At 56.0% G+C, this 12819-nt stretch overlaps 1 protein-coding gene across 1 annotated transcript in view; it reads left to right on the forward strand.

The window, feature by feature from the left end:
- Positions 1 to 4817: 4817 nt before the first annotated feature.
- The window catches only part of LOC102262033 (protein sidekick-2), a 71261-nt gene continuing 63259 nt past the window's right edge, over positions 4818 to 12819 (forward strand). The window contains exon 1 of the mRNA XM_014536203.1: positions 4818 to 4876. Within this exon, the coding sequence (XP_014391689.1) occupies positions 4818 to 4876 (59 nt within the window). The remainder of the gene's footprint in view (positions 4877 to 12819) is intronic.

The following is a 12819-nucleotide window of genomic DNA, read 5'->3' on the forward strand; positions in this document are numbered from 1 at the left end:
GGCTGGGGCTGGGCTGGGTCTGAGGCTGGGCTGAGGCTGGGCTGGGGCTGGGCTGGGCTGGGGCTGGGCTGGGGTTGAGGCTGGGCTGGGCTGGGCTGGGACAACCAGGATGGCGGGCCTCTCCCCTCCTGCTTGTCGTCTGTGGATGATGTTCTCGGGGCAGGGATCTGAGAGGGTGAAGGCAGAAGCTGCAAGGCTCCTGGGGCCTAGGTTCCGTAATGTTCCACCCTCTTCTATCAGTGGAAGCACGTCCCGAGGCCAGCCCAGATTTAGGGGGCAGTAGACTCCGCATTCTGATTGGAGTCGCTATAAAATATTAGGGGCACGCTCCTCGCATCCCGGCCTGACAGCCGCCCAGATCACCTTTGCCAGATGGCGGCTCGCCGGTGGGTCCCCGGGGCCTCGTTAACACAGTTCTGTTGTGGGTCCCCCAGCAAGGGCCTCCTCCGAAGTCAACTCCGAGGGTGACTTTGAAACCCGAAGAGAATGGGCAGAGGCTGGAGCTGAGTCTCGCTGGACGAAGGCCAGGAAGGTCGGGCAGGTGGAGTCGTGTCTGGGGCCAGCTGCCCGGGGCCAGCAGATGTGCAGAAAGCAGAGCAGGGAGTTGGTTCCAGGCCCTGGCACTCAGGGCGGCCGCTGTCACAGCTCCGGACCCCGGATGCCATGGCAGCCACAGCTCGGGCTCTGTTCCGGGGCTGGCCTGCTGGCCAAGGCCTGTCCTACCTGAGTGGGCACTGGGCCTGGCATCAGGGTATGATAAAGGGGCTGAGGGCAGCGGTCCGTCCTCCCAGGACAGATGACAAAGTGAGCAACAATAACACCAGTCACCCAGTGGCAGCTGGCTCTCAGGGCGTGCTGACCTCGCTCCTCATGCCCGGCCTGGGCCCAAGCCCTTTACAGGGATAATCTCATTCCATCGTCCAATGTGCCTGCAGGGAGGGACTACAGTGTGGTGGTCAACAGCACCAAATCTGGAGGTAGCTCTGCCACCTGCTGGCTGTGTGATCTTGGGCAAGTTACTGGACCTCTCTGTGCCTTAGCATCCTCATATTTTTCACCTGCCAAATTCGGATAAAATTGATTCTGACCTCACAGAGTAGTTAATGAGGAATAACTGCATTATCACTTGTAAAGTGCTTAAGTCAGTGCCTGGCCGATATATTATTATTATTATTATTATTATTACTATTATTACTATTATTATTAGCCCTATTTTATAGATGAGGAAATGGAGGCACAGAGAGCGTAGGCAACTTGCTCAAGGTCACACAGCAAGTAAAATACAGACAGTCATGAACCCACCTTCTCCACCTGCACCCACCCCTACCCCCACACCGCCCCTGCCCTTAGCTCAGAGCTACTTAGGCAGAGGGCAGCAGGGTGATGTGACTCGGGGACCCTTGGCACTGTGCTTAGTGGGGTGCTTACCAGCTCTGCAAGCGGTCCGCCTGCCCAGGCCTGCTGAGCCCCGCTGTGTGTGAGGCAAGTGTCAGCCACTGAGAGAGGTGCAGACACTGGGAAAGGAAGACCGGAATGAACCCAGCAGGGATGTTCTGTGCCCGCGTGGGGACCTCAGGCAGGCCCTGGCACCCGGTAGTGGGGGGCGCTCCAGGGGGCAGTTCTGCCAGCTCTGCTGTGACGTGACAAAAGCCAGGGCAGCGTGACGGGTTTTCATAAAGCTGGGTTCACTCTGTGTAAAACTCGCCATCCCTTTTACTCTTTGGGTGTTACAGTCTTTTCAGTGAAATCTGTGTAAGAGATGTTTTGTTCTTTTTGCCTTCATATCCTTTTGGGTCAAATTAAAGTTAGCCATTCCTCCTTGGCCCTAGATACGCATATGGAAATGGACATAGATTTCAGGGTGAGGGGGGACAGTTTTACGGCTCGTGAAATTGCTAGTGTGTGTGTGTGTGTGTGTGTGTGTGTGTGTGTGTGTCACAGCTCCGGACCCCGGATGCCATGGCAGCCACAGCTCGGGCTCTGTTCCGGGGCTGGCCTGCTGGCCAAGGCCTGTCCTACCTGAGTGGGCACTGGGCCTGGCATCAGGGTATGATAAAGGGGCTGAGGGCAGCGGTCCGTCCTCCCAGGACAGATGACAAAGTGAGCAACAATAACACCAGTCACCCAGTGGCAGCTGGCTCTCAGGGCGTGCTGACCTCGCTCCTCATGCCCGGCCTGGGCCCAAGCCCTTTACAGGGATAATCTCATTCCATCGTCCAATGTGCCTGCAGGGAGGGACTACAGTGTGGTGGTCAACAGCACCAAATCTGGAGGTAGCTCTGCCACCTGCTGGCTGTGTGATCTTGGGCAAGTTACTGGACCTCTCTGTGCCTTAGCATCCTCATATTTTTCACCTGCCAAATTCGGATAAAATTGATTCTGACCTCACAGAGTAGTTAATGAGGAATAACTGCATTATCACTTGTAAAGTGCTTAAGTCAGTGCCTGGCCGATATATTATTATTATTATTATTATTATTACTATTATTACTATTATTATTAGCCCTATTTTATAGATGAGGAAATGGAGGCACAGAGAGCGTAGGCAACTTGCTCAAGGTCACACAGCAAGTAAAATACAGACAGTCATGAACCCACCTTCTCCACCTGCACCCACCCCTACCCCCACACCGCCCCTGCCCTTAGCTCAGAGCTACTTAGGCAGAGGGCAGCAGGGTGATGTGACTCGGGGACCCTTGGCACTGTGCTTAGTGGGGTGCTTACCAGCTCTGCAAGCGGTCCGCCTGCCCAGGCCTGCTGAGCCCCGCTGTGTGTGAGGCAAGTGTCAGCCACTGAGAGAGGTGCAGACACTGGGAAAGGAAGACCGGAATGAACCCAGCAGGGATGTTCTGTGCCCGCGTGGGGACCTCAGGCAGGCCCTGGCACCCGGTAGTGGGGGGCGCTCCAGGGGGCAGTTCTGCCAGCTCTGCTGTGACGTGACAAAAGCCAGGGCAGCGTGACGGGTTTTCATAAAGCTGGGTTCACTCTGTGTAAAACTCGCCATCCCTTTTACTCTTTGGGTGTTACAGTCTTTTCAGTGAAATCTGTGTAAGAGATGTTTTGTTCTTTTTGCCTTCATATCCTTTTGGGTCAAATTAAAGTTAGCCACTCCTCCTTGGCCCTAGATACGCATATGGAAATGGACATAGATTTCAGGGTGAGGGGGGACAGTTTTACGGCTCGTGAAATTGCTAGTGTGTGTGTGTGTGTGTGTGTGTGTGTGTGTGTGTTTAATATATCAGAGAGGAAGGGAGAGGGAGAGAGAGATAGAAACATCAATGATGAGAGAGAATCATGGATCAGCTGCCTCCTGCACGCCCCACACTGGGGATCAAGCCCACAACCCGGCATGTGCCCTGACCGGGAATCTAACCATGACCTCCTGGTTCATAGGTCGATGCCCACCCACTGAGCCCTGCCGGCCGGGCTGGAATTGCTACGGTTTTGCTATACAGTTCGTATGTTTCTCGAGGGGGGAATGGGGTCATGTCACATTTGCCCTCAAGCCCCCAGCACAGCGCTGGACATCAGTCGTTGTTGGTGGGTGTCTCTGGCCCTGGTGGAAGGATGGCCAAGGCTCTCCCAAAGGGAGATACAGCCCAGAGCCGGGATCTGGGCAGCGGGGCCTGGGACTCGGACAGGAGGGATGCAGTGACACCGGAAGCCTTGCCTCAGGGAGCAAGAAAGAGCATCAGCTCTGACCTTGAGTCAGGTCTGCCCAGGGAAGGGCATGGCGTCTGACCACGCACCCCCACTCTGCCCCAGCTGCCAACAGCAGGTGCTGCGAGACGGCCAGGGAGGCCTCTTCCCAGCTTCCCTGGGCCTGACCTGCCCCGGCAAGCTGGGGGAGCCCCAGGGAGACGCCTGCATCCTCTGCCTTATGAACATTCAGTAATCCCCCCACATCTGGCCTGGGGAGATGAAGAGCCCCATGGAGACCAGAGAGCAGGACTCAGCCGGGCAGAACGCTCGGGCCGGCTGGACAGAGCGTGGCGGGGTTCACACCGCCACCCACACTGCCACCTGGTGCACCCCCTCCCCCCAGTAGATGCTTCCTATTCATATCCACACGCCCCCTCCTTAGGATGAATTAGCCATTATCCTTTGTGGTCCTTAAAGGGGCCGTGACAAAGTCGTCCCTGTTCCCAGATGAGCAAGTCTTCGTTCCCTTCTGTTCCCTGCGACGCGGAGATGCCGAGGGGCCCGGTTTGAACTCTTCTCCGCCGCGTGTTGTGTGGGGGAGCAGCAGGAAGCGAGTGGGCGGGAGTGGAACTGGGGACGGTGCGTTTCTCAGCGGGGCATGGTGGCGGCAGTGACATTTCCACCTGATGGTACACGGTACCACGGTACCACGGGGCCCACGGGTTTGCTGTTACTGTTGGCATTATTAGCGCTGCTGACGCCCAGAGCCGAACACACCGCCTGACGTGTTGTGGGCCGTCCAGTCTGAACCGAATGATCAGTAATAACAGTAATCACATGAGGTCGCCTTTCTCGAGGGCGAACCGGGTGTCAGACACCGCACTAAGCACTTCATAGTCCTTTCTGCTATAATATGCGGTATAAGCGTTTGTAAAAATCACCCCACCGTGCAAAATCGGGTCATAAAAACCACGAGGCTAATGGGGGAAATGGGGTGAGCGAGCCACAGTCAAAAACTTCATCAGAGACACTTACTAAAGATGGTCGCGCGGTTCTGCACATCGCCAGTGGTCCGGGAATGCAGAAATACACGGGAAGTAGGGCGCTTTGCCTTGGGGAAGGCCTGGGATTTGCTTGAGGAAGTGGGCACAGAGGGTGGCAGCTTGTGAGTCGTGATGGTGGAAGGAGGGAAGTCGGAAATCGGAAGGACAGATGCCGGGCCAGGCGGACACAGGTGAGCTCCTAGCACACTCAGGACGCGGAGGGTACTTAGGGGAGGGGACGTTGTGTGGAGCTGCGGCTCCGTCCAGCTGAGTGTGGCTCTCCACGTTTGCCTCCTGTTTCTTGCAGACAAAATCACGCACAAGCCAACGCAAAACTGAAGTTGGGCTCACGTTGCCCTCCAAATATATTCAGTGCATTGGAACCAAAGCGTGAGCACAGAACCGCCTGAACTTGTATTTTCTGCAAGGCTCTGCCCTTACTGTGCCCATTACACAGATGGAGTGCCCGAGGCTCAGCGAGGCCCAGCCCTTTCTCAGGCCACGTGCGGAGTGAGTGGGCAGCTGGGATTGAAGTCAGTCTGAGGCCGGAGCAGGGTTCTCCCTGAGGACCGCTCTGTGGGAGCCAGGTCAGGCTCAGTCTCAGACGCGGCGGCACTTGACTTGCTCTGCCCCATCCTCTCTCTCCTGGTTCCTGGCGAAGACCAGCCTGGCCTGCGCCCCCCTGTCCTTGACCGACTCCACTTCCCTCTCCACCCTGTCATCAGAGCCGGCTCTGTAACGATGGGCATCTGCTGATTTTACACCGAGGGCTGGCAGGTAGTGACGATCGGGCTTCGCGCACCGCACGGCCTTTAGAAACATTTCAGCCAGCGGTTCTAGAGCGGCCAAGTCCGTACGTCAGCGTCGGCGAGCGAGCTGGCCGGGTTCCAATAAGACTTTATTTATGGATGCGGAGATTTGAATTGCATACGATTCCCACCTGTCATGAAACATTACTCTTCTTTCCATTTTGTTCAACAGTTTAAAAATCTAAAAACTATTTGTAGTCTATCTTGCCGTTCAACAGCGGCTGGGACGTAGATGGGAACGTGGTTTGGGCTGTCGTTGGCCAACGCCTGTTTTACACCCCTGCTTCATACCCTCCACGCGATCCTGTTGTCCGGTTATCCTACAGCCCAGCCTGGCCGGTGTGGCTCAGTGGTTGAGCGTCGACCTATGAACCAAGAGGTTATAGTTCGATTCCGGTCAGGGCACATGCCTGGGTTGCGGGCTTGATCCCCAGCGTGGGTCGCGCAGGAGGCAGCTATCAATGATGCTCTCTCATCATTGAAGCTTCTATCTCTCTCCCTCTCCCTTCCTCTCTGAAATCAATTTTTTAAAAAAAGAAATAAAAAGAAACAGGACAAACTCTGCTGCCCCCCGTCCCCCCGCCACAGGCCCTGTGGGAACTGGTGCCAACCGCGAGGCCAGCTTCTCCCCTGGCAGGTGGCGCATTTAGTGACTTCCCGCCTCAGAAATGGTTCTCTGATATCTACTCTTCATGCCTGGCACCCCGATTCACCTCCGAGCTGCCTTGGAGGCTGCTCTCTGGTCAGGGGGCTGAGAGGCCTTTAAAGGAAGCCTCCCCCAGCCTCCCAGGCACACCTGGGCACACCTGGCAGACATGGCGGGGGGCGGGGGTGGAGAAAGCAATCCATGAGGCTGCATCCCCCCACCACCAAGATTAGACTACAAAGCACAAGCAACTGGGCTCCTTGAGGCCGATCCCCACGCAGCCTCCTGAGGGGCTTGTTCTAATTTGCTCTCCCCCATCCGCCTGGGCGTGCAGAGGGCCCTGCGGCATTGCAGGGAGGTGTCTGGAGACGGACGAGGGAGCCTCCGGAGCTCCTCACAGCGGGAGGAAGCAGGGAGCCACGGGGGAACCAGAACATCGTTTCCTTGCCTTTTAGTTCTTTCTTTTTCTTTCTTTCTTTCTTTTTTTTAAATAACCACACTCCCCTCAGGATTTCTTCTTTCTCAGTCACTTTTTTAAAAAATCCAAACAGAACTGGCTTCAAGTTTTAACACCTTGCACCCTGGACAGAGGTTGCCTTCTCGCCTCTTCCTTCCTTTCTGCTCCTCGTAATAACATGCCAGTCCCGTGCCCCTCTTCCCTTTTCTAAATGCTCCCAGAGCTCATGACTGTTGTCTTGGGGGGGGGCGGGGTCCTGGGTCAGGGCAAGACTGGGCAGCTCCCTGGGGCGTCTCTCCCTGGGATGTGAGAGGGAACCTGCCCACTGCCCGCTGAGCAGACCGAGGACCCAGGACAGGTCAGGGGGCATGGAGGGGAGGGGGGGAGGGGGGACACACTTGGGGTCAGATGGACCTGAAATCAAATCTCACTTTGCTGGGTGACCTCAGGCAACTTGCTTAACCTTTCTGAGCCCAGGTCCCCCGCTATAAAACGGGCAGGAGTCGCTTCGCCCCGCGGTAAATGTGGGGATGAACCGGGTATTGTGTGCCACGTGTTTGCTCTGAACCCGAGGCTGGCGTCATTGTTGTCAGAGGGAGGGGCCCAGCAGGACACCCTCCCGCCCACGCTGAGTGCATCTCTGGCCCCTGGGCTTCCTCCCAGGCCTCCCTCCTCCCCCGTCTGTCTGCTCCCCCAGAGTCCGGGAGCCACCCTGCGGATGGGAATCCTAATGAAGCTCTTTTCCTTGCTCCCAGAGAGCAGTTAATTGGTCCAGAGATCGCAGGGGAGACAGACGCCCTCCCCCAGCCAACTAGCCGGGTTGTCGGTGTTATCGGCCCCCAGCTCCTTAACACCGATGTCCCTCTCATTGACCACGGGCCCAGGATCAATCAGAGCCTCGTGGGTTCTCCCAGGGCAGCAGGGAGGCTCGGGGCAGCGGGAGGGAGGGGCGGATCTCCTCCGCTTCTGAACCCAACATCCGTCAGCAGGGGGTGGTACTGGCCCAGGCTGAGCCCTGGCTGCGCAGCTGCCTTCAGGCGATTCTGCATCCAGCCCAGCTCAGCCCTCGGCCGCCTGCTGCTGAAGGGGCTGCGGACGACGGCAGCATCCATCCTCATCCCTCATCCTACTCGCCCCTCCCACATCGTCACGGAGGCTTTTCCTGGCCCTGGCGTCCTCCCCGACCTGGAGGGAACTGGCAGGATGAGTTTCTCACAGCTGCTGTCCCAAGTGACCACCAACTTAGTGACTTCAAACAAGGCGAGTGTTGCCCGTACAGTTCTGGAGGCCAGGAGTCTGGAAATCAGGTGTCGGCGGTAGAGGCCCTTCTGGAGGCGCCAGGGGAGAAGCCATCTCCTGGCCTGGCCCCGCGTCCGTCCAGGGGCCTCCTGCGTCCCTCAGCTCGTGGCCCCGCCCCCTCCCGCCTCTGCTTCTCTCTTCACATCTCCTCACTCTGACTCTGCTGAGTGCACACGTGGGTGGGAGCCTGTGAGTGTGCATGAGTGTGTTAGTGCAAGTGTGCGTGTGCGTGTCCGTGTGCACTGGCACACACATGCCCTCCCTCCGTGTGAGCATCCGCGCGCACCCCGGGCACCCGCTTTATTAACGAGGACACTGCAAGGAGAGGGCCTGTTGTTTCCGGTGTCGGCATCAGCGTCTGACAGCTTCGTGGAATTGAAATATCTTACTTAATGCGGCTAAGAGTCATTTTAAATATCAACTGTTGACGCTCGAGGACTCGAGCCCAAAAGGGCATTGTGTGTTTCCCCAGCTGGAGAAGAAATCGCTGTTAGGCAGCGATTTCTCCCCTGCCCGTCTCATGTCTAAAATCCCAATTATCCGTCCTGCCTCTTCCCTGTGCTGCCATCGTGTACCCGGCACCCCGAGCCCATCTCTCCATCTCGGAACGGAGTCGACCGAGCGGCGGGGGCGGAATCAGGACACCCTGTGATGGGCCAGGAGAGCAGATTCTCTGTGTGGGTCCGTCTCCCAGCCCGGCCGAGCCTAAGCCCAGGCTCCCTCCTCTACCTGCTGCCTCCACGTGAGAGCCTCCTGGCTCCCGCTGCCGCCGCCAGAGAGCCGGGGACGCTCTCAGTGCCGTTTTGGAAACCGTTCCAAGACATCTCGTCACACGCACAAAGCGGGGAGCAGAACAGCCTGAGATGAGGCCTGTCTCCTGCTTAAAAGTGGGGGGCGGGGAGGTGATGCGTTTGCATAAAGAAATTCTGAGAAGAGACTCAAGAAGCTGATCTCCGTGGTTTCCTCGCGGTGTTGGAGCCGGGATGGGCCAGCAGGGGGTCAGGGATGGGGGGCACGTTCACTGTGCACCTTCTCACTTACTCTTTGAACGTTGACTCCTGTGCGTATCTTTTCTGTAATAAATCAACACATAAGCGATCCGAGAGGTGGGTGAGTGCAGCGGCTCACCAGCCCCCGGGGCCACGCCGCTGACTGGTCCTCATGAGATGGAGAGCGAGGCAGCAGGTCAGCCGGGAAGAGGTGCCTCTTGCCCACCTTCACTGCTGGTCATCCCAGAGGGGCCAGGCTCAGGTCGCTCCACCAGAGACACAAACAGAGGTGACCGGGCCTGGGGTCAGGCTGGTGAGAGAGCTTCACTGGGGCAAGAGGCTGAGAGGGGTGGCCTCTGAAGGGGGCCTGCCATTTCCTTGCTGCCCCTGGGGAAGCAGATCACACGCTCCGCCGGCAGCTGAGGGGCTGAGGCAAGACCTCTCTCTCAATAAGAAGCATTAGGTAACCGAGGGGCCATAGCAGATCCTTTGTTGGTGGCTGGGGACACTTGGGGTCCATGTCCATAGGGAAGCCAAAGAATTAGCCAGGCAAGGGAATCTGTGCCCCCCTGATGCTTGCCACAGAGCCCTGAATGGGCCCACGTGGGGGGCGGGGGGGATCCTGCCACACCTTCCTTGTCTTTCTCTCTGAACCTCCCCACATCACCCCCATTCCTTCCACTCCCCACCAGTGACTCAAACACTTGCTCCCCCATTTGACGGGTATTGGCGCAGCACCTGCGGTGTGCCAGGCATTTACATCCTCTTGCAATGCTCACATCATTGTCCCCATTTCTCAGATGGGAAAACTGAGGCTTGCAAGGATCCATAATGCACCCAGGCCACACTCCTAAGAAAGAGCAGACATCAAATCAAAGTCTACATGTCTCTGCGTCAGAAACCCCGGCACTTTCTCCAACGCTCCCTCGTGGCCCGACCATGGGTGAGCCCTGCTACAGGGCGTGGCGTCCATCCCCCTGGACCCAGGGCTTTTCCAGGTCCCTGCGGGGCTGGCAGCCACAGGTGGGTGGGGCAGATAGAGCTGCAGGCTGAGTGTGTGTGTCGGGAGGTGGGGAGAGGAGGAAACCAGGCTGGGATGATGAGCACTGTTATGGTCATTGTCAGGGATGCTCCCAGCAAACGGAGATGCTGGCCAGCTGCCTCTGACGCCCGCCTGGGAGGCAGGGGGACGAGAGCTGCAATTTGGGTGGAGCGAAGCGGGTTTCCCTGCTGGGGAAGGCGGTGGTGGAACTGTTACTTTAAATAATGCTGCCTGCAAGCCAGAAATAGGCCTCCCAGAGGCGGCCCAGGGAGAGGGAGGCGGGAGGAGCAGAGCAGGGCTGCATCTGCTAGGCCAGGCCATGGAGAACCTGCCCCCAACTACAGGGCAGGGGCGGGGGGGAAGCCCAGAGCTGGCCCGGCCTCAGGGGAGGGCCGGCCTGCAGCCAGCTGGCCCTCGTCGAGCTCCAGGTGCGGCCTGGGAGTTCTGGGGGACGCACGGGGCCGCAGAGCCGTCTGCAGAAATCTACTTTAACTAAAGTTTACAATTCAGCACACATCACTGACACCGGCAAACAAACCCAGACCCAACGAGTCCCCGGTGTCTTTTTTATAATGTAGACTTAAATTACATGCTCCAAGTGCATTTTTTAACTGTATTTTTAAAATAAAACCGGTATATGGCGTGCGATAAACAAAACTCCGGCGGCATAGAAAGACGGAAAATCAAAAAGTAGAAGTTCCCCTCCCTCCCCACCCCGACACCCCTCCCAAAAGGGAGATAACAGGTACCGGAGGATCTGTCTCCGAAACATCGCATGTACTTGCCCGAGCATATGCGTGATTAATGTGTAGAGATACATGCTATTTCCGTGTACCCACATGGTCTCATACGGTTTACACTCTTCTTTGACTTTGGTTGTGTGTGTGTGTGTGTGTGTGTGTGTGTTGTCCACATACTCAAATGACTTTTATTGGGTCAATTTGCATGACCCTAAACATTAAACTAGGGTTTGGTCGCCTGTTGCAATACACAGCAGCTTAGCAAGGGTGCTGAGGATAAATGCACCATGGCCCTTGCCCCTGACGCTCAGCTGCGGTATTGTTTAGCTTATTACTTCCTTGTGTTTCTGTTTCCATAAACATCCGCCTTCTCCAGCTTCCTTTCCGCGCTCTGTGCCTCTGGGACCCTCCCATCTCGTTCCATAATAAATACACCATGGCCCTTGCCCCTGACGCTCAGCTGCGGTGTTTAGCTTATTACTTCCTCGTGTTTCTGTTTCCATAAACATCCGCCTCTCCAGTTTCCTTTCTGCGCTCTGTGCCTCTGGGACCCTCCCATCTCGTTCCATCCAGGCGTCCCAGTGCCAGGCATCCCAGCGGCCTCATTCATTGATCCCACCTATTTTTGATGGTCATTGATAGGTTGTTCCGGGTGGTTGGTTGTTTACTTCTGCTGTTACAAGCAATGCTGCAGGGAGCATCCTTGTACCCATGCTTTGCCACATTTTTGCACGTGGATCTAAAAGGCCAGCTCCCGGGAGTGCAAGCTCTGGGTCAAAGACTCGCATATGCTTCTTTTGACAGGTTTTGTCCCAAAGGCTGGATCAGTTTACACTTTCAGCGGCCCATCTGCTCGTTCGCCTCCCCTTCCCCTCGCTCTTGCCAGCACTGGGCACGATCAGGCACGACGATCTCCGGCTGTCTGATATGTCATCGCGGTTTTGATTGGGCTGTGTCTCGCCGTGACAGGAGTTGAGCATCCTTTTTGTCGGTGTGCGGGCCATTTCTGTTCATTTTCCTCTCGCCTGTGTGATTTAATAATATCCGATTCCATTTCCGAAGATAGAGAGCTTTTCTAGCCAATCTCTCCCTCCATCTCCCCTCTCAGGTCACCCCATCGCCTTCAAGACCCAAACCGCTTCCCCAAAGCTGTCCCCCTTCCCTGCGGGAGAGATGGGGGAGAGATGAGAGAGCCTGTGATGGGCTGGACGATGGGTCTGAGGAGAACGGGAAGTTTGCCAGAGCGGGGCGCCCACTATCTCCCCAGCATCAGGCTATACACAGTGAGGACAGACAGATAAGAGCTGCAGCTGGTGGCAGAGATAAGAGGCTTGGACAGCCAGAATGTTCTAGATAATGCTGCAGAGCCAGAGCGAGCGGGGGCTTCTGCAGTCCCAGGACAGAAGGTGGGGCCCGCTGGGTACGACGTCAGTGCTGAGCTGGTTAGCTGCTGGGCTTGGAGCCCGAAAGGCTTGTGGGACCCTGGCCCTGCCTCCTCTTACCTGTAAGACCACGGGTCAGTGACGGGCTGTTTCTGAACCTCAGTTCCCTCCCCTCTGACGTGGGGGTTAGCCGCTCCAGGGGATGAGCATGGAGATGGAGTGAAAGGCTCTCAAATGCAGACCCATGACCGTTTGCACCTGTCTGCACAAAATGAGAAAAGTGAAGCTAGTGTAGTGGGCTTTGCATAAAATTTGTTTAAAGCTTACACAAATGGCTTTCATGCTGAGATTACATTTCTTTTCTCTTTTTTTACCTCAAAAACGTCCTTTATAAATAAAATGCTAACCATCTCTATTTATTTTTCTCTCCCTGCCTGGCACTTTTTAATATACTCTCTCTCTCTCTCTCTCTCTCTCTCTCTCTCTCTCTTAGTGTTTCATGGTTCAGTTTTTTTGTCTGTTTGCCTTTTGGTTGACTGGTTTTAATAATCTTACTTGGATAAATAAAAATTGACAATCTTATGGCAATCCCCCATATTTTAAGTGTTACTGGTCCATGATATGTAATAATCTGGGAACTGCTGTGTGAAGTGAGGAAATGTATGAAAAGTACTTATTACAGCAGCATTATTGTGAGATAGTGATGGTGGTGATGGTGGTGGTGGTGATGATTATGATGGTGGTGGTGGTGGTGATGGTGATGATGGTGA

Source organism: Myotis brandtii, unplaced genomic scaffold, assembly GCF_000412655.1.
Source record: "Myotis brandtii unplaced genomic scaffold, ASM41265v1 scaffold157, whole genome shotgun sequence".
Lineage (NCBI taxonomy): Eukaryota > Metazoa > Chordata > Mammalia > Chiroptera > Vespertilionidae > Myotis > Myotis brandtii.